This window comes from Equus quagga, chromosome 2 (assembly GCF_021613505.1).
Source record: "Equus quagga isolate Etosha38 chromosome 2, UCLA_HA_Equagga_1.0, whole genome shotgun sequence".
NCBI classification, from domain to species: domain Eukaryota; kingdom Metazoa; phylum Chordata; class Mammalia; order Perissodactyla; family Equidae; genus Equus; species Equus quagga.
Window position 1 is genome coordinate 66,535,370 of NC_060268.1, and position 26,538 is coordinate 66,561,907.

General features: G+C 58.3%; 2 protein-coding genes across 5 annotated transcripts in view; one reads left to right on the forward strand and one right to left on the reverse strand.

Moving 5' to 3' along the window:
• Positions 1-294: 294 nt before the first annotated feature.
• On the forward strand, positions 295-3,465 carry LOC124235594 (immunoglobulin superfamily containing leucine-rich repeat protein). 2 transcript variants are annotated; one of them, XM_046653829.1, is made up of 2 exons: positions 295-606; positions 1,418-3,465. In XM_046653829.1, exon 2 carries the CDS (start codon positions 1,426-1,428, stop codon positions 2,710-2,712), a length of 1,287 nt encoding a protein of 428 aa, XP_046509785.1. In that variant the 5' UTR covers positions 295-606; positions 1,418-1,425; the 3' UTR covers positions 2,713-3,465. The 2 variants fall into 2 exon arrangements, with proteins under 2 accessions (XP_046509785.1, XP_046509784.1); XM_046653828.1 differs by lacking the exon at positions 295-606 and adding an exon at positions 1,105-1,199.
• A 2,416-nt stretch (positions 3,466-5,881) lies between these two features.
• The window catches only part of LOC124232619 (receptor for retinol uptake STRA6-like), a 31,883-nt gene continuing 11,226 nt past the window's right edge, over positions 5,882-26,538 (reverse strand). For all 3 annotated transcript variants that reach the window (XM_046649578.1, XM_046649573.1, XM_046649583.1), the window contains 17 exons: positions 23,273-23,339; positions 22,932-23,017; positions 21,739-21,878; positions 21,118-21,141; positions 20,768-20,934; positions 19,333-19,455; positions 17,070-17,137; positions 16,805-16,881; positions 16,470-16,531; positions 15,413-15,575; positions 11,643-11,718; positions 10,456-10,589; positions 8,943-9,060; positions 8,759-8,860; positions 7,856-8,019; positions 7,426-7,575; positions 5,882-6,796 (listed from right to left, as the gene is read on the reverse strand). In XM_046649578.1, coding sequence (XP_046505534.1) covers positions 6,627-6,796; positions 7,426-7,575; positions 7,856-8,019; positions 8,759-8,860; positions 8,943-9,060; positions 10,456-10,589; positions 11,643-11,718; positions 15,413-15,575; positions 16,470-16,531; positions 16,805-16,881; positions 17,070-17,137; positions 19,333-19,455; positions 20,768-20,934; positions 21,118-21,141; positions 21,739-21,878; positions 22,932-23,017; positions 23,273-23,339 — 1,891 coding nt within the window. In that variant the 3' untranslated portion in view covers positions 5,882-6,626. The remainder of the gene's footprint in view (positions 6,797-7,425; positions 7,576-7,855; positions 8,020-8,758; positions 8,861-8,942; positions 9,061-10,455; positions 10,590-11,642; positions 11,719-15,412; positions 15,576-16,469; positions 16,532-16,804; positions 16,882-17,069; positions 17,138-19,332; positions 19,456-20,767; positions 20,935-21,117; positions 21,142-21,738; positions 21,879-22,931; positions 23,018-23,272; positions 23,340-26,538) is intronic.

Genomic DNA, 26,538 nt, shown 5'->3' on the forward strand with positions numbered 1-26,538 from the left:
CGAGAGTCGTCACACCCACACTTGCACATGCACACACATGCACCATCACTCATACGGCCCCCGCTTGGAGAACGCCCCCCCCCCCCCTTTTTCTTGTATGGAGTTGGAAGTCTCCCACCTTCTATGAGATTCCATTTCTCACCCTTCCCCCATAAAAACCCTGCTGGCCCCATCTTTTCTTGGGTCCTGTCCAGCTAGCGCTGTGTCTTTAAGGAAGTTGAAGCAGCTAAAAGTGAGTGAGAGAGAGAGGAAAAAAACTCAAAAAATTTGGCATCTTTTCCCCCTCAAGTTTCTGGTGTCACTTATGAAACACGGGTCCTTGTTGCTGCAGAGAAGTAGTTTTGCTGGAAGGAGGGAGTGTATGTGCTGCCTGGGCTCCCTTCCTGCAGCCTCCTCTCAGCAGACAGGGTCCAGGCACCCTGTCTGGGGAAGGGCCGGCAAGGACGGGCGGGCGTGGGACCAGGCTGCCTGTCCCTCCAGCATCCTCATCTTCCCTTGGGTGCCCTTGGCCCTGCAGACCATCCGTCCGGGCTAACTCTGTCCTTTGCTGCTTTTTGGTTCCATCTTAGAAGAGGCTCCGCTTGACTAAGAAAGAGTAGTTTGAAGGTAAGCGGGGGAGGAGGGGAGGCCTGCTGGGCACAGGGGCTGCACTCCCCTGGGCATTTTGCTGTTGGTTTGGGTGCTTGGCACACTTCCCTTGCTTGGATCTGTCCAGGGGGCATCTGTCCCCCTAACAACCACAGCCCCGGAAATCCCAGCAGCATTTGGGTTGAGCCACTAGCTTTGCCAGAGCCAACTGAGAGGTCCCTGGTGGGGGTTTATTTAGGCAGCTGCCTGGCATAGTTTGAACAGAACAAGCCACGGGCGTGATTCTGTAGAAAGGGTCTGGTGTCTGCTGTGGTCACGGCCCGTAGGAGCCAGAGGGGGGCTAATGGGGGTGGTGTGCACTGCACAAGGGGCCTTGTCTGGGCCAGGGCAAAGCATACCTATGGGGGGCTCTGGTGGGAGGGACTGTGGCCAGGATGTGGGAGGGCAGGAGGGAGGTTCTGCAGAGTGCAGGGGGAGGGGGTGGCTGGAAAACAGATTTAAAGTCATAAAGTCAGCTAGGAGCTGCGGAAGCAGGGAGAACTCTCTGCTTGAAGGAGGAGCTGGGGTCCTCTTCCTTCCTGTCTTCCACCCTCCTGGCTGCATGACCTCGGGCAAGTCTTGGCCCTTCTGTGGGCCTCAGTTTCCCCTTCTGTAGAATGGGAGTGGTAGGCTGGGTGGTGTTGGGTCTTAGTTGGATTAGATTATGTGGGGTGGGGCCTTTTGATAGGAAAGAGCTCTGGGCTGGGGTCCTGAGAAGAAGGAGTGCCCTCTGCAGGTCCTTGGGGTCACCTTAGACCTTGCCACCTTGGTGGCGTATCCTTCTCTGCAGGAGGTAGGATGCAGGAGCTGCGGCTGCTGTGCTGCGCGGTCCTCCTGGGCCTGGTGCAGACCTGTCCCGAGCCCTGCGACTGTGGGGAGAAGTACGGTTTCAAGATTGCCGACTGCGCCTACCGTGACCTGGAGGCCGTGCCCCCCGGCTTCCCCACCAACGTGACCACGTTGAGCCTCTCAGCCAACCGGCTGCCAGGCTTGCCAGAGGGTGCCTTCAGGGAGGTGCCCCTGCTGCAGTCGCTGTGGCTGGCACACAATGAGATCCGCACAGTGGCCGCCGGTGCCCTGGCCCCTCTGGGCCATCTCAAGAGCCTGGACCTCAGCCACAACCTCATCTCGGACTTTGCCTGGAGCGACCTGCACAACCTCAGCGCCCTCCAGTTGCTCAAGATGGACAGCAACGAGCTGACCTTCATCCCCCGAGATGCCTTCCGCAGCCTCCGTGCTCTGCGCTCGCTGCAGCTCAACCACAACCGCTTGCACACACTGGCCGAGGGCACCTTCACACCACTCACCGCGCTGTCCCACCTGCAGATCAACGACAACCCCTTCGACTGTACCTGTGGCATCGTGTGGTTCAAGACGTGGGCCCTGACCACAGCCGTGTCCATTCCAGAGCAGGACAACGTCACCTGCTCTTCACCGCACGTGCTCAAGGGCACCCCACTGAACCGCCTGCTGCCGCTGCCCTGCTCAGCGCCCTCGGTGCAGCTCACCTACCAGCCCAGCCAGGACGGCGCCGAGCTGCGGCCCGGCTTCGTGCTGGCGCTCCACTGTGATGTGGATGGGCAGCCAGCCCCCCAGCTTCACTGGCACATCCAGACGCCTGGTGGCACCGTGGACATCACCAGCCCCAACGTGGGTGCTGATGGGCGTGCCCTGCCTGGCACCCCAGCAGCCAGCAGCCAGCCACGCTTCCAGGCCTTTGCCAATGGCAGCCTACTGATCCCTGACTTCGGCAAGCTGGAGGAGGGCACCTACAGCTGCCTGGCCACCAATGAACTGGGCAGTGCGGAGAGCTCAGTGAATGTGGCACTAGCCACGCCAGGTGAGGGTGGCGAGGATGCGTTGGGGCGTAGGTTCCACGGCAAAGCAGCCGAGGGTAAGGGCTGCTACACGGTTGACAATGAGGTGCAGCCGTCGGGTCCCGAGGACAATGTGGTCATCATCTACCTCAGCCGTGCTAGGGGCCCCGAGGCTGCAGCAGCAGGAGAAGGAGTCCGTGGGCAGCAACTCCCAGGCCTGCTCCTACTGGGCCAGAGCCTCCTCCTCCTCCTCCTCCCTTCCTTCTAGCCCCACCCCCATGGGGCTGGGCTGGAGCAGCCCAGGGCCGCCCCCACTCCTCCCCGGACTCTGCAGATGTCCCTTCTAAGGAGGTAGGGAGGTGGGGGGCAGGGTGGCAACTCCTGAAGCCTGCATGGGGGCTTCATATCTTCCTACCTCTCCTTCTCATCTCTTCTGGAATATTTGCCACCCCAACTTCTAGACCTGCTCAAAGCTGGTGACCAGTACAGAATTTGATCCCATAACCCACTGTCTACAGTGCTAATTGCCACTGAGCACACTGCCCGTGCTGCCTGTCAGGGTGGCATGCTAACAGGGGGATGCCCCAGCCAACTGGGAGATGCCTCACTGAGGGAACTCCACGCACCGGGACTGACTGACAAGCTGGCAAAGGCGGGGAGCGGGGGGCTAGGCAGGGAGGTAGCCTGAAGCAGACACGGCACAGGAGAGAGGAATAAACTGTAGGGGCAATGGCTGGCATGGCTCTGAGGCACTCGGTGACCTGCTTAAGCTCCTGCTGTCCCTTGGTGTTCTCTGATGACTTGGGGGCTCAGGAGTCCCTTTGCGCTCATCTCAGACAGGACTGGAGGTTCCAGCATGGGCCTCCACCTCCTCGCATGCACCCTCCCTCCCTCTGCCTGTGCGTCTCCATCCTGGCCACCTGCCCTGCCTTTCTCTCCAAGTATGCATCTGTAGCCTGCCCCTCCAAAGAGGCCAGCCAGCCTGGGGGCGGCAGAGAAATAAACAGCATTTCTGATGCTCCCCTGTGTCTGCCTGGAGTTTTGTCTGGATCTAGGAGCCCCCGGGTGGGGGTAGGGGATAGGATTGGGAGCTGGAGAGTCAGGACAGCCAGCCAGCCTGCCTGTCCACACACGACGGGGCCTGTAAGGCACAGACAGACTGTGTGGCGGTAGCATGGGAGGGGTGGCCCCGTGACAGGCTAGGGACTGGACCTGGAGCTGAGCTGAGCTGCAGATGTTCCCTCCCCCAAACTAGCCCACAGGGCAAATGGGGGTGCAAGCCTGACAAACATTAGAGGCTTCTCTGGGTCCCAGTGGCCCTGCGCAGTGCTTTCTGCAGCAGTGGCCTGAGGAGGCATTTGGGAGGGGGCGGGGGAAAGAGAAGTGCCTGGGTTGTGACCCCTCTTCCTGGTCCTGCTCCTGGAAGAGATGTTAGGGAATGTGGAGGAAACAGGGGACAGGCAAGGCAAGATGGAGGGGAGAGAAGGGGGAGATAGGGGGCAGAGGACAAGAGAGAGAGGAGAGAGGGAAAGAGAAAGACCCAGAGAGACTGAGAACATATCTGAGGGAGAAGCCAGAGGAATTGAATGGGACTTCTCCCACCTGTCCAGGAAGAAGAATGGTATTCCTGGAGGAAAGTCTTTTCTGTAGGAGTCTTCTTCCACAGAATGGATGGATCAGTAACTGACTCGAGGGGGTGAGGGTCTGGCATAACCTGAAGGCCTCTTAGAATGGGGTCAGGACCTGGAGACTGGAACCCCGTACCTGTGCCAGATCAGAGATGTGTCTCCCTACTGCCTCCATCCCCGGCCCTTTCCAGGTTGAAAGCTGCTGCACAGAGGGACAAGACCCCATAGTAGAGGCTCAGCAGCCTCTGTCCAGAGCCCCCAGGACTGCTGAGCCCAGCAAAGTGGAGGCAGGGAGACCAAGGAGCCTAGAGTAGCAGCTATGAGCCTTGGAGACTGGCCAGCCCCTTTCTCCCTCCTCTGGTCTACATACAGCACCTCCCCACCCCGCTCATCAGCTTGCAGTTCCCGCAGAGCTGATGTCACCAGCAGCTCATGTCAAGGACGATTGCTCATCTGATGGAAAGCAGCAGGATGGAGCCGAGTCCCCTGTGCTGTGGCATCTTGGATAAGTCACTGCCCATCTCTGGGCTTCAGTTTCCTCAGAAAACAAAGGACAGGGTAGGGTATAGTAATTCTTAAGAGTCCAATCAACTCTGATTATCTGAGGCTTGATACTCCTAACCGGACTTGGACCCCTGAGTCTCTGGCTCCATTCACGGCTGAGCAGGCTGGGCTTCTTGGAGTAGGATGTGGGCCTGAGACCTGAGTCAGGAGTGGCTGGATAACAGCTGTGCTCTGAATGAAATAGCCACTCCCCTGCTTTAAAGTAATCCGTGGCCCCCACTGCCCTTGGGGTGAGACCCAAGTTCCCCAGCCAGCCATTCACAGCCCCTCTGACTGGCTCTCCAACATCATCCACCCCACCTGCCTCTCTTGGATTTGCTATTTAATTGTTCCCTTAATGTTCCATGATGTGTCATCCTTGCACCTTTACTTATGCTGTTCCCTTGATCTGGACACCCTTCCCCTGTTCCTCCCTTGGCCGAGTCAGCCTTGGAGACTCTGCTCAGGTATCACCTCCTCCAGAAAGCTTTCCTGTATGCCCTCCCATCCTCCGGTGTCCCAGCCTGTTCACACTCTGCCTCTGTTGCCTTGCTAACAGCAGAGACCCCAGCTGCCTTCTCATCCCTGTGACCGTGTTGGTCATCGACACAAGGGGCAGGAAGACATTTTCAGTGGGTGGCAGTGGGATCAGGGCCTGCCCTCCTCACGGCAGCCTGGAAGGTGGCGGAACTCCCGGGCCCGCCCCTGGCTTCCTGTGGGTTAGAGGCTGTAGTGCGGGGTAGGAACGTGTGGAGGAGGGGATTGGTCTCCACTAACTGTGCAGACATTTCTGGCGGCCCCGCTGATCCAGATCTCTGCAGCCACCCTCCATAGCCCCAGTCCCACAGTGGACCCCACATCCTCGCCCATACATCCCTGCCTCCACCAGTCTGCAATAGGGGAGGGGACCCCCTCAGCTGCCCCGCATCTCTGCATACTCGGTCTGGTCCCATTAGGACAGCTCCCTCACTGTGCCCCTTCCCACCTCCATACCTTTATTCATATTGCTTCCCCCCTTCCTGAAATTGCTCCTCCTCCTCGAGTCCTGCCCATTCTTGAGGACCCAGAACAAGTCCTACTTCCAAAGCCCATGCCCACACAGCTCAGGGTGGCATCATAGGGTCCCCAGTCTCTCCACCACCCAAAGGGATGTGGCTATGGGTTCACCTTTGCCCCCCACCCAGTGCCCCACCCAGCATGGGACCAGAATACCCCAGCCCCCCCAAACCACATAAATGCAGTGTCAGCTTTTGGACAGCGTGGGCGGTTTCCCCGGTGCCCCTCCCCCTGGGAGGACTGCTCTCAGGGACAAGTTTATTAAGGGGAACACACTAACCTCTTTCATAGTATCTAAAGGCATACCAACTACAAAAACATCATGCTCTCAAGTGTGGGCAGCTCGCTGTGGGGCCTGGTTTGAGCTATGACTTTGCTGCCTGGTAGGAGCCCACGGCTTCTTCCTGGGCTGCCTTACAGGCCATGAGGCCCCCGGGCAGGAGGGGGAGAACTGGAGGAAAGAGGAAGCACTGTGTCTGGTTCCATGGTGGTGCGGTCCAAGGTTGAGGTGGGTCTGAGCTGGAATGTGAGGTTGTCCCGCCTGAGTCACCACCCTGGTCAGGAGGCTTCAGGGAGGCCATGGAGGCTGACAGCAGAGCCAGCACGGGGAGGAGCCCAGATGTGGCTGCCCAGTTTCCACGGGCTCCCCGGCCAAGGGCCTAAACCACTGATTACTTTCTCCAGAGCCTTCGCTGGCTTCCCAAGGTCAAGGGGACAGATCAGAGTCTTCCGGATGCTTGTAGTGAGGACAGACCTCCAGCCAACCAAGGCCACCCTCAGCCTCTGGGGCTGGTCACTGGGGCCCTGATCCGGGGGACCTGCTGGCAGAGCTGGTGCCAAGGAGAGAGGCTGCCATGACTGGGGTGATGCTGGGAGAGCCGAGGAAGGAGTGGGCTGGGAGGAGGGGAAGCATCCCAGCACAGACGAGGACATGGTGGCTTGGCCGTCCCCACCCTCAGGGTTGGGCACCGTTGGCCCGAGCACCTGACAGGGCTGTCTTCCGGAAGGCCTGCAGGGCCGGGTTGTGAAGCAGCGTGTATGCCAGACCCCAGCGGGCCCTGCCTCGGTGGGCTCTGGGCCTTGCTCCCTTGGCCGTGTGGTCCTTGGTCTGCAGCAACTGCATCCCTGAGAGGGAGAGACCTTCTGTGAGTCACTGAATAAACACCCAGCCAAGTGCCCTGGCACCTAGACCTGAGCAGAGTCTGAAAGTCCCTTGTGCAGTGTGGGGGAGGCTGGTGAGACTGGGGTTCCAGGTGCTGGCTCATAGGCTGGGAAGTTGGGAGAAGCAGAGGGGTGTTTGAAAGGCTCAGGATGTCATCCTGCGGGTGGCAGAGAGAAGAGGGAGAGGATAAGCTTTGTGGAGGGGACTGGAGGCAGGGCTGGGACAAGGTCCTAGAGCCAGCTGAACGTCCCCGTTCCTACTACAGACTTCCAGGCAAGAGGGAAGGGGGAGGACACACTGAGCAGGGGGGGTGTCCTGGGGTGACAGAACCTTAGCGTGACAGCCATTCCGCTGTGTGAGAGGGTGTGTGCCTGGGCATGTGGAGAGAGAGTATGTGCTCAGAACATGGGAAACGTTACCCTGAGCCAGACCAGGAACATCCCCACCCCCTCTCCCCGCAAAGGCCGCCACTGCCAAGAGGAAATGGGCTTTCTCTCCAGTGGGCTCAGGACCTTGTGTTAGGGAGAGGGCATGCCTTCTTCCTGGGAGCAGCGGGGTGGGCTCCATCCCCCATTCCCCGGGGGAAGCGCACCTTCTTCTTCCTCCCCTGGTCTGAGGCTGTCCTGGGGAGCCGTTGGGGGCCGGGGCCTCTGCGTTCGCAGGAGCAGGGCACAGAAGGTAGTCATGGCCGGATGCGACTGGCTGACCTCCATCTTCAAGAAGTTGCAGTACGTGTGGTAGCCTGGGGGGATGGCAGTGCTGGGGAGGGGCCCCCAGACAGCCCCTCACACACGGGGAGTGCCCTGCACACCCTGCATGCAAGCACGTGGGCCCCTGAGCACACGGCACACGCACTGCACATGGGCACATGTGGACATGCTGTCCGCTGCACACCCATGGCACGTGGATGCACACATCCTCCGGGAACAGACTCACACTTACATGAGATCAGGGTAGACCGTCCCTCACGCTCGGGCAACCTGAGCAACCACCCCCGCCCTGCCCCTGTCGGGCGACCTTACAGGGGTCAAGAGTGGCGGCTCTCTGTGGCAGCAGGCTGAGGTCCATCTGGCCGAGGTGGACGGCATTGTAGAGGGCAGAGAGGAGCACTCGCCATGTGGCTACCACAGCACCCACCAGCACGTTGATGGGGAAGAGAAGGAAGGTGGCTGCGGAGAGCGCTCGCCTGGGTGGGGGAGAGGAGAGGCTGGGGCAGGTCCCCACACACAGAGCCCCCTCCTCAGGGTCAGTGTCAGACCTGGATGACCACAGCTGCTATAGATTTATTGAGTGCCTACTGCTTACTGAGTGCAACTTCTGCGCAGCCTGCCCTGCGCTGGGGCCGCTCTCTCAACCCAGCTCACCCTCTCCACCACCTGAGAGACAGGCAGTATTACTCCCTCCATAGAAGGGAAACTGAGGCCCAGAGAGATTGGGTGACTTAGCTAAGGCCGACTGGCTAGTGATTGGCAGAGCTGGGGTTTAAGTCCAGGTCCACCGGGTTCTCTCCATGACCTCAGTGTCTCCCTCCTCCCCACTCTGGGTCCCTTGTGCATTGACTCTGAGTCCCTCCTCGGCTGAGGTTTGCCCACAGCCTTGCTATCTGACACGGAATTCATGTTTCTGTTAACCTCCTTCTTGCAGTGGGGCAGGCACAGGCTTTTGAGGGCACAGAGGGTCCAGGAGAGAGCAGTGCTGATCCTCACAGCAGGAAAGGCTCATGGGGGTATTTCTAACAGGTAAACAGAGAAGTATTTTGGAGTAAGCTGGGCCACTGCCCCCTTTCCCTGTGTAAGGCAAGCTTTCTTTACTACTCTCTGGACTCCCTGAGAGAGACGGTCGTAAAGGCAGAAGTGCACAGAAAGAGAGGCATCAAAGAAGAAGCTGAGGGCCTGAGGGAGCCACAAGCCTAGGAGCTGCCTCACTGGTTGGTCAGCTCTGGGCGTCCATGGCGAGTCTCCAGGAAGACCCAGTGGGCTGCCACGTTCTGCAGGATCACAGCCAGGGCCAAGGTCAGCCAAAAGGGCCTGCGGATGGCATGGGGAGGGCGTCACTGTTAGTGGCCCTCTGGGAAGGGGTCCCAGAGCCCTCTACCCCTGCCTCACCCACCATGAGGACTCCAGGGATCGTAGGAGCAGAAGGTTCCTGCCGTGGAGCATTGGCATAAACACCAAGAAGGCAAGGGCCGTGGTCCCCAGGAAGAAGATGATCTGCTGCACCAGGAGCCCTGTTGGCACGGGGAACGGGGTAGAGGAAGGGGAAAAAACTCAGGCTCTGCGGGACCCAGCCCACCCCTGCCACTCCCCAGAACCCAAGGGCTGTGGAATTGGGCAGACCTGGTTTCAGACCCCTGCTCTGCTGCTGCCTAGCTGTGCCACGTGGAGTAAGTTACTCTGCCTCTCTGAGCCTCGCTTTCTTCCTCCATAAGATGGGGACAGTGGTCCCTACCTTGGAGGGCTGTCGTGAGGATCCAATGGGATAATGTCTGTGGCAACTCTTTGAAAACCACAAGTGCTTTACAAACACTGTTTTCCCCCAATTGCTCTGAGTCCCTGGGGACAAGACCGCATTTTAAATTAATGTTTGCATTCCTGCTGGCCAGAGCCTGGCATATGGTGGGTGCCGGAAAGTTGTCAATTGAAACAATTGGCTAATTGTTTACATGGGGTAATGTGTACCACAGGGCTGGGAGGTATAAGGTCTACCAAGATGAGGAATTGCAACATTTAGTGCTAGTAATTCTCTGCTCCTTTACTGTCCTTCTCTTCCTCCCCCGCGAGGTGAGAGTAAGAGACCCCAGCTCCCTCACATTGCAGAGAGCATTATTCAATGCAGAGCCCAAGGGGAGAATCAGAAACTCTGCTGAGGGGCTGGCCTGGTGGCACAGCAGTTAAGTGCACACATTCCGTTTCGGGGTCCTGGGGTTCACCAGCTCGGATCCCGGGTGTGGACATGGCACTGCTTGGCACACCATGCTGTGGTAGGTGTCCCACATATAAAGTAGAGGAAGATGGGCACAGATGTTAGCTCAGAGCCAGTCTTCCTCAGCAAAAAGAGGAGGATTGGCAACAGTTAGCTTAGGGCTAATCTTCCTCAAAAAAAAAAAAAAACACACACACAAGAAAAAGAAAAAAAATAAGAAACTCTGCTGCGAAGGATCCTGGAAGTTAATCTAGTTCAACTTCCTCTGGGCAGGACTGCCTTTGCAGCCCCCCACAATGGCCACAAACCCTGCTTGCATACCCCCAGTGACAGGGATCTCATCACCTCCCGAGGCAGCCCACTGTGGCATAGCCGTCACTTAACAAGCAGGAATGCACCTCATTGAACTTCCTGCCTTCCAGGCCTGGGTCCCTCCTCTGTGTAAACATCTAGTGGCACCCAGGGGCTGTACTCATGTGAGGGGTATCATTTCCTCAAGGGCTCCTGCACCCCCTGCTCCCTACCCAAGTGAGCCTCCCGAGGGCAGGGAAGGGAAAGCGGGTCCCTCCTCTTGCTCTTGTCCCGGAGCCTGCCCATCACAGGCAGATGCCTAGGGGCAGCCAAGGCCTGCTGAGCATTCCCCCGTCCCCCTGGGGTTAGTGTTGGGGCGCGGAGGCCAGGCAGAGGGCATGGGGCTCACCAAGGCAGGTGAGAGCAGTCTGGTAGGCGCTGAAGCTCATCCAACAGAATATGGCCTGGCGGGAGGGGCGGAGGCTCTGGGGCAGGGCGCCCAGCTCCAGCGCAGCCCCTCGGTGCAGAGCTCGCAGGTTGGCCCTGGGGTGGGGCGGGGAAGGCAGGGATCTCAGGGAGCATGCACACTCCTTACGTTCCTCCCCTCGGCCAGCCTCGGGTGGAAGTCCCAGTCTAATGACAACCCGTGGCCGTGGGCAGGGAAGCCCAGTGGAGGCTCCACCCCAGCCTGGGAGGTCAGGGAGGGCTTCCCGGAGGAGGTGATGTCTGAATAGAGTCTTAAAGGATGAACAAGAGTAAACTGGTGGGGAGCGGGGTGGAGGTCAAGGAAGGCAAATTCAGGCAGAAGACTCAACCCACACCAAATCAGAAAAGTGAGAAACAATAGGAGGAAGGGAAAATGACTCGCACGCAGCTCAGCCACAGCTCAGGGCAGGCAAAGTCTTGAGGGCCTTGAATGCCAGCTTGAGCAGGACCAACCCTGTGAAAAAAGATCCCTGGGCAGCACCCCTGAGGCCTGACAATTGCACTGGGCATACGGACCAGTTCTCCGACATTGCTAAGTACCTGGACCTCCTCTTCCCACCCAGGCTATTCCCAACTAGAACCTTCTCCCTCTGCTCATGTTTCCTCAGCAGTCCTTATCATTCACCATGAAACGGCCGGTGTCCCGACACCAGCGCAGCCGCCTCCTCCCTTGCCTCCGCACAGGTCAGGCTTGCTCCAGCCTCGAGCTCCTGTTCACACAGGTCCTCCTGCGCAGCACCCTTCCTGCTGCCCCTCCTCCCTCTTCGTCCATTGCCAGGTAGAACGCCGGCTTTCCCAGGCCCTTCCCTGCCTGATGCAGCCCGCCCAGGGTGGCCCCTCTCAGAGGGCTGCCTCCCCGTGCCAGCCCCGAGTCAGTCAGGCCCTATATCACTCACAGATGTTTCTCCAACCAGACAGGAATGCCCACCTTCTCCACCCACCACAGCGCAGCTGGCAGGTGGGCTCAGTGACAACCTAGGCCTGCAGAGGCTCTCCCTCCCTCCAGCCCCAGGGCTTCCCCTACAGGCCACCTCGGTCAGGAGTCCTGCAGGCCCCTAGGACCCCAATCCCTCTCCCATCTGCCCTGGGGAGTCAGAGCCTGCCACTAACCTGTGTGTCACCAGCGAGCGAATCAGCAGAAGGAAGGTGAGTGAGCAAGACAGGACCAAGGCCAAGATGTAGCAAACTGGAGGGGCAGAGAGGGAGCAAAATGGGAGGTCGGGGCCTGGAGGGTCTCCTGGGGGCCTCTGAAATGCTGCCAGGCTGGAGCCTGGGGGGTGGTTACCCCTGCCCCACACCCCACCCTGAGTGGAGGCCTCTTGCCACATGCCCCGTTCTCAGATCCAGTATAAGTTGATGATCTCAGCCGGCCATACTGCCAGGAGACAAGTGGTGGCCAAGACAGGGAGAGAGGCCAGCTCTGAGGCTGCAGACCTGGCTCTCACCCTGGCTGCTTCTTCCATTGCTGTGTGACCTCCAGTGAGCGACTCCATCGAACACGGCAGCTGACTTCAGCTCCACAGCCTCCTGGCCGTGTGGCCTTCAGGGGATCATTTCATCTCCCAGCCTCAGCTTGCTCAGGACCCTGCTGGGTTGCCCATCTCCCAGCATGACGTGAGCCATGAAAGCCACCCGGGGCCTGCATCAGAGGCCTTTGTTCAGACACAGAGGGTGTGAGTGCACGTCAGTGTGGCTGAGTCGATCAGAATGAAGGAGGCGACAGCAACCACCCATCTCCCGGGGTGTGGCCTGTCCTCCCCAGCTCCTGGCCCCCCTGCGCCATGCACATGGATCATGAGTTTGCTGTACCCCCAGCGGCTGGGGGAGAACACACGGGGTGTTGTGAACAAGCCTGAGATTTAAGTACGGCAGGGATGTGGGGCTGCAACCCTTCCACCCCTCCTCTGCATCCAGCCCGGCTCTGCACCATCAAAGCAACCCCAGAGGAGAGCACAGGAAGACACGGGACCAACAAGGAAGCTGAGACACAGAGAAAGGGCCTGACCCACCAGCCACACTGCCAGGAAGTGACAGAGTCGGGTGCAACTATTTCCAAGCAGACCCAGAATGAGCCCAGAGTGCCTGCACCCTGAACTCATCAGTCAGCCCAGGGAAGTGTTCTTGGTTCCTGTGTCCCCACCAGAGACTCAGGAGGGGAGCAAACACCCGTGGAAAAGGCAGCACTAGTTCCACGTAGCCACAGGTGCTGGAGAAGTGGGTTTCGCACTGGCAGCACATTAGCATCGCTTGGAGCTGTTAAAAGCCTCATGGCCCAGGCTGCCCCCTAGACCAATTAAATCAGAATTTCTGGGCGTGGAACCCAGACCTTAGCTTTTGTGAAAGCAACCCAAGTAATTCCAACGTGCAGCCAGGCTTGAGAACCACTGCGCTGAGGCTGTCGTAAGACAGAGCCTTAATGATTTATTTCTACCGGCAATTGATTGAATCAATCCACCAACTGACACGTATAGAGTGCCCGCTACTGTGGTTGTCAAACTCGGGCCTGACTCAGAACCACCAGGAGGGCTGTTCCATCACAAACGCTGGGCCCACCCTCGGGGCTTCTGAAGTCTGGCCTGGGACTTTGCCTTGGGACTTTTACAAAGTCACCAGGATATTCTCAGGTGCACCCAGGGTTGAGAAGGACTGCTGCAGAGACCTGAGGACTCTCTACGTGGCCCTGGCTCACTCCTCCAGTGGCAGAAGGGGCACTTTTCTGAGAAGTAAGGCTTGGAGAAAGCCCTGGGCATGCGCAGCTCTGCCCTGCTCCATCTGTCCTTCTGGAGCCACTCGGCACCAGTGAAAATGTGTTCTGGATGGTTTCTGCCAGGAGGTGAGGGGTCTGCCTGCTAAGCCTGCGCAGCTGAGCGAAGATGTTGACACGGGGTGAAGGGTTAGCAAGCTCGCTGGCCCCAGGCCTGGCCTTGATCTCCATCTGTCTACCTCCTGTTCCTCTCTTCCCTCAATCGGTTCCAAACTTGGGTCCCTCCAAATCCTAGTACCCATAAAATCTTCCTGCTCTTTGCCTTCTCTGGGACCCTGTACCTGCTTCCTTCTGGGCCCTGCTTTGCAGATTGATCTGTCTTCCCCGACTCGATCAAGGGCCTCAAGGATAAGGTTGCCTTTGTAGCTTCAGCACCCATTTTGAAAGTAGGGAAACTGAGGTCCAGAGAAGTGAAGTGGCTTGCCCCAGGTCCCACAGCTTGTGAGCGATGCAGCAGGGATTCTAATCCAGTCTGCCTGACTCAGAGTGTGAGCTCTCTGTGAACAATGCTAGGCTTATGGTCCAGGCGCTGGGTGGGCAGCCCTAAACAGGCTCTCAGAGCTCAGAAGACATTAGCTCCTTCAGCTAAGGACAGACCAAAGGGCCCTCAGCCCAGATCTCATCTCCGTTCTACCCCTGGCTTGCTGAGTGCTTTGGGCATATCTCTAATCCTCCTGGGCCTCAGTTTTCCTTGTCTGTGACCTGGGAGAGTAAACACCGCTCTGTTTGACCCCTGAGCCCAAGAAGATCCGAAGTGGGAGCATTTGAGCTTGGAGACTGCAGCTCTGATTATAAGCAGGATCCATTGTCCTGGACATGCCACTTCCTGCCTTGGACCCTTGATTTCCTGCTCTGTGAGATGGCATCGATGATGCTGACCTAACAGAGCTGCTGTGAGCAAGGTGTGAGCTTGGATGTGGGTTGATGTGGGCCATGTCTGCTCCTGCCTGTGGCCCAGACTGCAGCCAACTTGGAAAATCTCCCTGGAGATGCCATTTTCAGTCCACCCAGAACTTGTCACTTGTTCAGCTTCGGGCCTCAACTGCAGTTCCAGGGCAGCCTCTGGTATGCAGCAGAGGCGCTCAGGAAGATGGTGGGAATGATGGTCAGGGAAGGAAGCAGTCCCTGCACACACCTCTGCCCACCCACCACTCCCTACCCCTCTCCATTCCCAACATGCCTAGTCTAAGGGACAAGGATGATGTTAATCGTCAGGAACAGCTGCAGAAAACTCACACTTCCACCTGCAATACTGGCAGCCTAAGCTCCGACCATCACATATTACTCTCCAGGAGCCGAGTGCCCATACCAGCCAGGGACTCCCAAGTCGGCAAAGGATGCAGGCCCCACGATGCAGGTCCTGACCAGCAGGTTTTGTCACAAGGTGGTAGAGAATACCCCAGGGGAGGCATCAGGAGACTGCATTCTTCTCTTGGCTCCACTTCTGCCTGGCTAGATAACCTCAGGCAAGTCCTTCCCAAGTGGCAAGTGAGGACACTTCTCAGCTTCCCCACAAGGCTATTGGGAGGGCCTGGGAGGTAGGGGAGGTGGCTAACAGGCTAAGGGCTGAAGGAGGCACCAGACCACAGAAGTGGAGGCTGGTATGGTTCCCTGGCCTGAGGGCTCATTGTCAAGGGAGGGAAGGAGAAAGGAAGTGGCCCAGAGGGCCAGGGATTGGGGAAGAGAAAGCATCCACCCTACCAGACCCCATCCATCTGCCATGGGGATTTGCTCAGAACCTGGCCCCTGTCACCCATCACTGCCTCCTTTCCTCCATCCCCACCCTCAGCAAAAGTGCCAGGGCTGTCCCCTCAGCTCACACATACCATGGCCTACCCCACCTCCGTGCCTACAGAGCCGGGCAAAGACACGGGTGGGGGTGGGAAACACCACCCAAGATGACGAGGGGCTGCTGAGACGACCCTTCAGGTCTCAGACACTTGGAACTGGAAGCTCCAACCGCCCCAACTTAGAAATGAGGCAATGAAGATACAGAGAAGAGAAGAGACGTGCCCAAGGGCACCCAGCATGTCCGCGGCAGTCTGGGACTGAGCTCAGGCATCCCGGCTCACGTCCTCTTCGCTGAGGGTCCTCAGGCACTCCCGGGAGGCCTCACCTTCCAGAGCCCAGAGGTGGTGCTTCACCAGCTCTACCACCTCGTGCCTGTCCTCTGAGAGCACCAGCCCGAAGCCAGCCAGCAGGTAGGAGACGTCCGTGGTGATCCCCGCCCTCACCTTCTGGATGGTGGGCACCACGCCCACCAGCAGCAGCAGAGCCACCTGGAAGAGCCCCAGAATGAGGGTGCAGGCCCTCCCATCCCAGGCAAAGTGTGTCTGAGCTAATGGGGAGACGCTGGCCTCACGCGGCTGCATCCACGTGCCTGTCACCCATCATGACGTTCTCTTCTGCCCTTTAGAGCAGTTTCCTCACGCCCCTAATGAGCACATCACAGATGCACTTCCGCCTAATAGGCCGCAGGAGCGCGTTCAAGCAGAACACCTGTCTGTGTACACCTCCATCTGTCTATCGTCTATCTATCTAAACTTCAGAACAGAAAGTTTCTAACTTTTCCATGTTGGAGAAAACAAAGTGTCCTATAAATGAGCACAAGCATTGAAGCTAGACAGGTGTGGGATCAAATCTTGGCTACCCTGTTGATACTAGCCGTAGGAACTTGGCCAAGTCAAATGCACCTCTCTGAGCCTCAACTTCCCCCACCTGTAAAATGCAGAAAAATCATATGTACCTCCCAGGATTTTGTAGGGTTTTTTGGGGGGGCGTGATGGTGGGGATTTATCAAACACACATTATTTCACTAAATCTTCCCAACTACCCAAACAGGAAAGTAATTCTATTTCATCCATTTGACAGCTGAGCTAATGGGTTCAGGGATGTTGAGTAACTTGCCCGAGGTCACACAGGAGGTAAATAATGGAGCTAGGATTTAAATCCATGTTTATGTGACTCCAAAACTCAAGCTCTGACTCTGTGTGAGCTGACAAGCGTTGAAAGGCCCTGTCTTCTGGGTAGGCCACCATTCCCAAGATGGCCAGAGGCAGCTGCACAGGACTGTGGGCAGGGTTTTTGGAGAGCTGAGCTGGGTCTGAGCCGACACAGGCTTGGGGGCAGGGGCAAGGGTCCAGAGGCAATGGCACTCCAGAGGCAGGACACACCTGGTAGATGGCTGTCCCCGTCAGGGTGGCGGAAAGCATCAGCTTCAGGGGGAGTCGGAATCCTGCAGTCCCCAAAAGGAGGGTCATGGTGAGCCCGAGCACCACCCAGGCCTGGGAGCTCCATCCCTCCCAAGGGGCCCAGGAAAAGGGCCAGGGCTCACAGGACCCTGGGCCACCAAGGCCAGGCCACGGGCTTCCCCTTGTCCCAAGCTGGGGTTGTTCCTCCTGAAGTCAAGATTTTGGGAGGGTAGGAGCTGGCCTTCCATGGCAGCTATTCTGTGCAAGGGAGGGGTGAGGTCACCCATCACTCTTGACCTCAGCTCCCCACGCCATACCTCGCTGTGGAGTGTAGATGTGGTGTCTGAAGCAGATCCAGGCCTGGGACAGGAAGCCACGCTTGGAGGTGCGGGAGCTGCGGACAGACCCAGGCAAGCAGGACCCTCAGGAGAAGCCGCTGCCCCGAGCCCCGAGCTGGAGCCCGAGCCCAGAGTTTGGCTCATCCCTCGTCTCTGCCCCACCGTGCTGCCCAGTGCCAGCCTCCCAAACAAGCTGCCTACTCAGTGCTGTGCCCTGGCCCAGCCTGTGTGCCCAGGGCCTCACCGGCTTTCCAGCTTCTTCTGGCAAAGGAGGGTCCTCAGATATTCCTCAGAGTAGCTGCTCTGCAGCCCCTGTGGGGACAGACAAATGGACGAGCTGATGAGACCTGCCTCAAGCCCTCCACAGGGCCCTGGCTCAGGGGACACAGTGGACACCCAGTGGGTCCATAAAAACTTCTCAGCTGTGGGGGAGCACGGAGAAGGGCCAACTGGTGGGGATGAGGTCCATGCCCCCCAAAGCCACCCTTTCCTCCTCCACAAATACGAGACTAATCAGTTTCCTGTTTAAGAAAGCGACACTGGGAAGTTCTTCCTCAGATCTATCTCCAACCCTCTCCTGCTTTACTCAGTCACATCTCACCACTGCTTCCCTCCTGCCCTCTGGCCTCTGCTAGCTGAGACTGGGGCAAAAGGGAGCTTGTGTCCTTTGGGCACATCCCTGACCAAGACACAGGATGGGGCCATTCCAGGTCAGATCCCCCAGGCCTCTCCTCCCACTCGAGGGAGATCACAAGGGTGACTGGATTTGTCTAAGCCACATTCCAAGCCTTAAGCTGCCTGCCAAGAGGCAGAGGCCCATGGTAAGACGGAGTGAGCCCCTGGCCCCTTATCGTTAGGAAAATATAGGCCACTGTCACCTGTTGCCATGGCAACCCTGGGATCCAGGGCAGGTGTGGGTCAGCTCAAAGCTTGACTGTGTCCTGTGAGGCTTAAACGTCTTTGACCAAGGGCCAAAGAGGATTTTATTTCTCCCAAGACTTCTCAAGAAGAAAGGCATGCAGTGGAGGGAGAGGCGAGGCAGGAAAGATCCCTGGAAGAGGAGGGAGAGCCTGCCTGGTGCGTGTGTACCCCCGGGGCTGCCCCCCCTTCTGAGCCAGCTATAAAAATGAGGGGACAACGGCATGCCTGGAGGAGGGTCAGCATAAGGAGGGGAGGAGTGACAAGTCCTGAGGACCCTACTGCTTCCATGAGAGAGCCAAACCCAGTCAGGCGGGCCCCTGGGGGACCCGGGGCCTCTTCTCCCCTCACTCCCCACCCCTCCTCCAGACCTTACTCCTTCTCGGGCTCCAGGCTCAGTCCCTCTCCTGCGCTCCAGGCCCACAGTCCACCTGCCTGCCAGACCCTCAGATGTCACACACCCATGACTGCAATCGTCCCCTGCTCTCATCTGGTGTTCCATGTGTCAGCAACTGGCGCTACCACTTGCCTGCTGTCTGTCCCAGATGCCACCCTTTGGGCCTTTCCTCCACCATCCCCATCTGAACAGGAACCAGCCCTTCTGCAGCTGTGTCCTCAGCCCTTCAAGAGAGCCTCGCTGGAGCTGTTCTCTTCATCCGCTCTCACAGGAAGAGCGCTCCACCCACGCTCCCAGGCACTGGGGCAAGCCCCTGGGGCACTTCTCATATGGCAGGGCAAATATTTCTCTCCCCGGGCACACCGGGAGGTCCTGGAGGTCAGACATGGGGCAGTCAGCTCTGAGTCCGCAGCACCTAGCTGGGGGCCTGGCACGCGACAGGCGCTTAGGAGCCTCACTAATAAGACTGCCATATCTTGTCAGAATTCTCGCTCGCCATGATGCTTCAACCACCCACCTATCCAAAACTTCAGAAATATCTGCTGAGGGGCTATTATGTGCTAAGACCTGCCTGGTGCTGCAAATTATACAGAACAAAACAGACGTAATCCATCTCTGCCTCTTTACTCTGGCTCTTTCCTAGGCCTGCAAAACCTTCTCCTTATTCTCTCTCCACTCTGTCCTTCCTGTCCTTCAGTCCCTGCTAAAGTCCACCTCCTCTAGGAAGCCCTCCCAGCCTCCCTTAGTTCTCCCCTTTATCTGACATTTTCCAACCTAGAGTTGGTTCATGATACGATTTGGCCCCGGGCACTTCTTGAATGGGGCCCAGGTCTCCAGAGCTCCTGTTAGGCACAGGCTCCCGGCCTGTCTCCTTCCTCCAGCCGGACCCTCAATGTTTCAGAAACAGGGCACTGACTTCCCCGCCTTCCGGCCCACTTCTCCTTTGTCGCGTCCCCACAGTGCACACAGCTTGGTGTGCAGGCATCCTGAGGGCCAGCTGAGGACCCTGCTTAGCCTTTGCCTGGGAAGGGAGGACTAACTGGTCCCTCAGCCACTCAGCAAACCTTTTCTGAGCACCTGCTGTGTGCCAGGCCCTGTACCCAGTGTGACCACACGTGGGACCAACAGACACGGGGGCGTCCAGGGTGTCTTGGGTGCCAAGTAGGAGCCCACCACGGCCCTGTCCCTTTACCTCGGAGCCGGCTGCTGTCCCATGACTGAAGCTTCTCACCAGCTGCACCGGGTACCAAAGGCTCAGGAATCCAAGGCCCAGAAGGAGAGGCAGGGAGGCCAGCAGGGAGTAGTACTTGTAGACCTGGCAGACAGACGGACAACCAGACACCCCTGCCTTCTGCCTTCCTCCCCAGCTGCAGACCAGGCTCCGTTTCCCTTCCCACCTCACGCAGGGCCCTGAGGGTGGTCTAGGGCCCCACGGGCTCTAGGGCACAGGTTCCATCACCTCCCCCCAGCCTGGGCCGCTCAGCACAAACCCTCCTACTGCCCCTTCTCAGACCCCTCGGAGGTGCTTGCCCCTCCCAGGCCCTTGGAGGAGGTTATGTAACCCTTCCTCCCACCCCAGGGGCTGGAATGGGGCCTGGAATGAGGACATCTAACTTCTCTGTTCCTGTGTTCCTGGCGCTTTGGACACAGGCCTAAATCTGTCTATGTGCAGTTTGCAACCTGGGCATCAGGGAAGTGTATACCATACCTCCCAGGGGTGGGCCCCTTACATATTCATTCGTTTGTTAACTCAATACATTTGTATGGAGAGCTGAGCATGTGCCAGGTTCTGGATGGTGAAAACAACCACCCAAGCCCTGCTCTCAGAGAGACTCCCTAATGTTCGCCTCCACCTCAGGGATGGGTGTCATCAACTCCATCTACTGGGCAAACTGAGTCTCAGAAAGGTGACATGGTGTCCGCAAAGCACTGAGTGCCACCCGGCATCATTTTGTTTATTTGTTTGTTTTATTGCGTCTGTCCTTCTGGAACGGCAGCTCTGGGGACAACGGGGACTTCATCTGTCTTGTGCACAGCTGTATTCCAGTGCCTGCAAATGTCCCTGGTATACAGCATGTGCTTCAAATATGTTTGTTGAATGAATGAATGCATGAAGTGATGAATCTGGATTCAAACTCAGGTTGTCTGGCTCTGAGGCCAACGCCACCACCCTTTGGGTACTAGACTGGGCAGCTTCACACTCCCAGCCAGCAGACAGTGAACCAGGGTCTGAGGTTCTGGAATTCTCTTTTTAGCCCTCTGAGACCATCCCCAACTCAGCGCTCGCTGTCCTCCAGCTCTCTTCACTCCCACTCCAGCCTGACCAAGGGGAGGTCGGGGAATCAAGATGGAGGATGTCAGATTCCTCTTCCTCCTCCTCTGCCTCTCCCCACCCCTGCCCCTCCCAGACTGAAGTTTCTGAGAGCAGGCCCAGCTGCCCCATCCCCAGCCTGTCCCATGGAGGGGCCGAGCTTGGAATGGGCACGTGTTTACAGAGTGGCATCCTGCGCAGGGCACTCGCACAGCAGCAGGGAGCCGGGCACATAAAGAGAGACGAAAGGAGCCATGCTGGTTTACACAGCTCCTCCACGCCCCTCAGCCCCAGGCCATCAGGAGTCAGCGGTTACCTTGGGTGCCTGGGGACACTCTGCCCTCTGCCAGACCTGGACCCCAAAGTGAGCCCAGGACAGTGCACTGCCGAGCAGGTGTGCGGCTCCATGCCCGACTGTGGCACAGGCAGCCAGAGGGTAGTAGAGGGCAGGGTAATAGAGCAGGGCCAGCATCCTCCAGGGCCCTGGAAGGCAAGACGGGTAGAGAGACATATGACGGAGGGGCAGGTGCGGGGCCTGGGTCCGGGCCACCCAGGCCTCTCTCCTGTCTCCATCTTCTAAGTCCCTCAGCTGGTTCAGTGGTTAAGAGGCCTGAGTTTAAATCCGGGCTCTGACTAGTCTCAGCTGTGTGATCTCGGGCAAGTTACCTCTGGGGGTCTCAGTTTCCCCATCTGTAAAATGGAGATAACAATAGTAAATTAGCAAGATGAAATGAGAAGGTATACGTACAGTGCTCAGCACAGTGCCTGAGTTAGTACTCAATAAATTAAGCTCCCGCTTCATTATTGTTCCCCTCTCTGACCCTCAGCACCCTCCTCTGTAAAATGGGGCTAAGAGCCACACTTGGCAGAGGCATCGTGAGGACTGGGGCAGCGGCCCCTCTCAGTGGCAGTTGTCCTTGTAACCATCAGTTCCTCGAGCTCAGCTCAGTTCCCCAGGACCTGCCTGCCCCCTCCCCACCCGCCTTCATTGTCACACAGGGCCAGGCTGTCTGGGGACTCAGCTGGGCCCATGGACGAGAGATTCCGCCCTCATAAGAACAGAGGAAGCAGAGAGGGTGGTGTTGACCCACAGGCTGGGACCAACAAGGGGGTGGTTCTAGGCTTTGTGGCGGGTTGGGGAGGATAATGAGACAGTGTCCTTTGGTGTGGCTCCTGACCAAGGTGGGGAGCTGCTTGGCTCGCTACAGAAGAGCCCTCCCCAGGGCTCTGAGTCCCACCCCCCCTCACCCCATGGATCCAGCCCAGGGCCTCGGTTGCACTGGGTACCTGGGCTGGGCGGCGAGGCCAGGGTCAGGAAGGGCAGCGGGTCCTCGGCGGGGAGCAGCAAACACAGGGAGCTGAAGAGGACCATGAAGACGGCGGCGGGCACTGTCCAGGGCTTGTCCGCAGCTGAGAAATCCACAGGGCTGGCGCAGAGGCAGGGATAGGACAGGAGGGAGTTGCTCCAGGCCCCCACTCCCCTCGCCTCATGCCGTGTTCCATAACTGGAGGGCTGGAGCCAGGCCCGCTTTCCAGATGCAGGCTAAGGCCCCTTCATCCATCCACTCCACAGACACTGGGGAGCGCTCCTGTGTACCAGGTTCTGGGCCCTGTGGCGAGGGGCCTCAGAACGTCCCTCTAACACAAACACACAGCAGGGACAAGCCTGAGCGCTGCTCCCCCACCCACCCTGGGAGCTCCAGGAAACAGCCGCCTCCACACTAATCGCTCTGTCTGGGCTGGCAGACCATCAGAGAGCTCGGCGAGTCACAACATCCTTGCGCAGCAGCCGCCACCCTGGCCCGGGTGTGGCCCAGGGCAGAGGGCAAACAGCGGGCACAGCTGTCCCAGGCATCACCTCTCTGGGCTCAGGGAAGACCACTCAGGCCCTCTGCTCTCGTTCCAGCTTGAACCTCATGCCCTGAGAGCACATCCTCCTCCACTCTCCCCCAGACCTCCCCCAGGCAGGACAAGCTCTTGCCTGGGCCAGACAGCAGGGCAGAAACCCCAGGCTAGTTCCCCACAAAACCAGCACGGCAGGACCCACCCGGGTGTGCAGCCTGGGCCTGAGGCTCCATCCACCACCTCCCCCAACACTTTGGTCTCTCCCACACAAGCCTGCCCAGTCCCATCTCCTCAGGATCATCCCCCCTGCAGGCTCTGGGGTCGTAGGGCTGAAGGAGACGGGGAGAGAGTTCCAGCCATAGGGACTGGAGGTCAGGCCCTCATAAATCTGCCTTTAAGCGTCAAGGTGCCGGTGACCCAGGAGCAGGTAGACCTGAGCGGGTCCCTCCTCCTCCCTCTGAGGGTCCCGACCAAACCTGGAGATCTAGGTGGAGGGGGGAGAGCCCCAGGCTGGGAGACACGGGGGTGTCACTGGGGCCGGGGCCGACTTCTAGGTACCTAACAAATCACCACCCCCCAGAATGGCTCTGCCATCTGGGCCCCCCGAGCAGGGGTACCCAGGCCACAGCACCTACCTTGGCAGCCCAGGCCTGCCACGCCCACAGTGGGGCCAGAGCCGGCGGCGCCTCACCAGCATGGCCAGCAGCAGCAGCACAAGAATCTGAAAGGTGAGCACAGAGGAGGCTGTGGGGCACCCTCTACCCCCGAGTACACACTCATGCGGCATCTTGGGGACTGGCCAAGAGGTGACAGAAGTCTGAGAGGTCTGGGTCCCCACCCTCGGAGAGCTCCCAGATACCCACTCCCACATTTTGGGCTCCCAGGGCCCCCCTTCACCAGCCCCAGCAGAGAACACATGCCCCCTGCCCAGGCTGGCAGTAGGTTGCAGGCCAGTTTGGATTCAGATTGGACTCACCGACAGCACAGCCAGGCAGATATGGAGGAGGCCGGGTGGCACCCTGGGGTGACAGGGGGGCACTACCCTGCAGAGCAAGTGAAGGCTGTGTCAGGCCTGGGGAGGGAGCCCCCAAGTGTGCAGCCGGATCTGGGGTTCCAGGCTGTCTACACTGGGGCTCCAGCCACTACCTCCTTTGACCCTCTCATGTCTCCTACACAAGCTTGCCCAGTTCCACCTTCTGGGCACCATCCCAGGCCTCTCATTCCCCTGTGGTGTGCTGGTCCCATGCCACACTCTGAGGTTACAGGTCTGAAGGAGACAGGAGGCTCCCGGGGAGGACACAGGAGAAACAGTGGGCCAGCTCTGCCTGATCTCACCCAGATCCTTCCTGTCCTTCAAGGCCCACTTCATCCCTCCCTCCTCCAGGAAGCCTCCCTCACAGTTCCAGATCTCACAGATCTCTCCTCAGAACTAAAGCTGAGCATACTGCCTGGGTCAAGCAACCAAGAATTTGGTCCTACGATTTTCCTTCCACTCACTGGTATCTGAGTTTGGTCTGTGTCTGTGACTGAAATGATCTTTCTTGGTCTTCCAGGACTTATGTCTCTTCTTTTCCTGTTTCCCTTTCATTAAGGACTTCCATGTACAGTTGGGCAGGTTGCACACTGCACAAGGATGCGCAAGCAAGGGAATGAGTTTGGTCTGAAATTCTGGCCACACTGTTCACCAAGCCCTGCACCTACTGAGCTGCATACATCTGAATGGGGGTCATTTTTTCTAATTACCACATATGGCCTGGCAGAAGTCCTGCTCTCACCACAGCTGAGCACAGAGGTAGACCCATGGTGGAGATAAAGAAATCAATGAGGGCAACGAAGGCCTCAGCTTCCTCAGTTGGGCCACGTGGCAGAGAAAGGGGTCAGGTAGGAGCCCTGAGCTCTGGGTTGCACCTGGACCTGGGAAAGCAGACAGAACTGGCTCCCTAGGGAGGAATAGACCTCTGGGTTTGCCCAAGTGTAGCCTGGGAGTGCCAGAGGGAGTGTGGGCAAGCTGGCAAGGCATCCGAGGGAGTCCTGTGCCACCGCTGGGCCCTCATTGCCCAGGAGGCTCACCTGCCACCTGGGCGCCAGCCCGCTGTGCGGAAGGAGGACTGCCAAGCCTCGTCTGCAGGATGAGTGCAGAGCGCCAGGACACTTAGGGGACAGCATCTCCTGTGAGCTTGCTTTCCCTCAGGAAACCCCAGACATGGAGAAGCAGGAAAGGTGCTGCTCACCGGCCCTTACCCTCAGGTGGAGGGGAAAAATCAGTCCATTTTGTGTAGTTTCTTGGCCAGGGCAGAGCTGGCTTCTCCCCAAAGCAGAATTGTGCTCCTGGGCAGGGTGGGTGCCGTGTAGGGGATCAGGTTTCTGCTGTCTGAGCTCAGGCCTCACACTCCCCACTTCCAACTCTGAGGCAGCCCACTCCGGCAGGTGGGGGGAGGTTTGGGTGAGGTGGGGCCCCTGTCCAGCCCCAAGAGGGCAGAGCCACTGCTCCAGGCCCTCCCAGCCTGCGTCTCGTCAGGGGGCTGGGTCCTACTCAATCCTGCCCCCAGGCCCAGCCAGGGCAGGGGCTAAGCAGTCTGTCCCCAGAGCAGCCTGACCATTTCCCACTCACCCCAAACCAGGAGCCACCCTGGCCCCCATGGGTACCCTCTAGGGCCCTGGCTGCGGGACCCTTGGGCCTTCTGTACCACCGGGATCCCCCACCTACCCCTTAGCCCAGGTTAGCGGAGGTTCGGGCACCCTCAAATGTTGCAGGTCTGAGCAACAGAAATAGGGCTGAGCAAATGCTTGGCTGACAGCCCATGGAGCTGAGTTTTGTGCTGTGGGAAAGACAGGGTGGCACAGACACAAAGAACACCACCTCAGGGAGGCTGGAGCCTCATTGAAGAGGCACAAGCAGGTGCTACAGGATGCAGAGGAGGAAGAGAGACCTGGGGCAAGGCCTCAGAGGGTGTGGGGTTTGAGTTTGAAAGATGGTTATCATCTCTTTAGGCAAAGACAGGGAAGGGGGTTCCCTGGAGAGGGAAGAGCAGGAGGAAGTGAGGTCGTGTGCCTGAGGCCAGGCAAGGTTTTCAGCTCGACCCAGCCCGGAGGGTAAGCTGAAAGTAGGTTACAGCAGGTGTGGGAGGCACTAGGGAGCCATCAAAGGTGTTTGAGAAGGGTGGTGTCCTGGATTTTAGGAGATTTCTGTGGTTAGATTTGAGTAAAACAGCAGTAACTAGTACTTACTAAGCATTGACTAAGTACCAGGCACTGTTTGTTGCATGTATCAACTCAGTTATTACCTAAAATGTGGGTGCTGTTAGTACCCCCCCTTGTGTAGAGAAGGAGATTAAGGCTCAGAGGGGCTGAGTATCTTGCCCAAATCACACAGCTAGTAGAAGGGCAGAGCCAGGATTCGAACTGAGGTCGTCTCTCCAGCGCCACATCTGACCGGAAGGTGAGAGGCAAGGAGAACACAAAAGAAGATATTAAGTTGAATCCTATGAAACTGCCACGTCTGTCCATCAGAAACAGTTGAATATCAGCGTTTTCAAATGGTTTAGCATAAATAGTCAGTGGGGAGTGGAGGCACCAGGTTGTGTCTCGGAGGCATGCAGGGGGGGGGATTCACATGCCCTGATGTGGGGGAGCAGAGAACAGGGGAGTTTCCAGGGTGACTGTAGGGTTCTGGGCCTTATTCCAAAATGAGGTGTGAGGACCAGAGTCGGATGCAGCCCAAGGAAGCTGAGGCTTGGTCTTGGGCAATTCAGAGGTGATGGTGGACACTTGGGGACAGAGGTTGGAGCGCAGTGGTGAGGACACTCAGGCAGAGAAGGAGCAAGACTATTGTTTCCAGAAGTTTGGCCCTGAGTGAGAACCTGCAAAGGGACTCTTCCAGAGGGGCGGGCATTGCACCCCCATGGGTGAGAGGGACAGGGTGGCTGTCTGGGGAGGCAGTCTGTGGGCCTGAGGTCCCAGGAGGCCTGGAGTCCTGCTTCCTGACACTCTCCCCAGCCACAGGCCTGCAGGTCACGGTGGCGCTGGCCTCACGTGGCGCGAGGGCAGCAGGCCTGAGGGAAGCCTCCAGTTCTGCCTTCCAGCAGCCCTTTGAAGTGGTGGGGAGGGAGGTGACATCCGGACAGCTGCCACAGGCTTGTTTGTGTCCCCAGGCTCTGGCTGGGAGGCTCAGTATCGGTGACGAGTGGATAACACATGGGCACATGTCAAGCTGGACACATAACCTGGCCAGAGGGGCCTCTG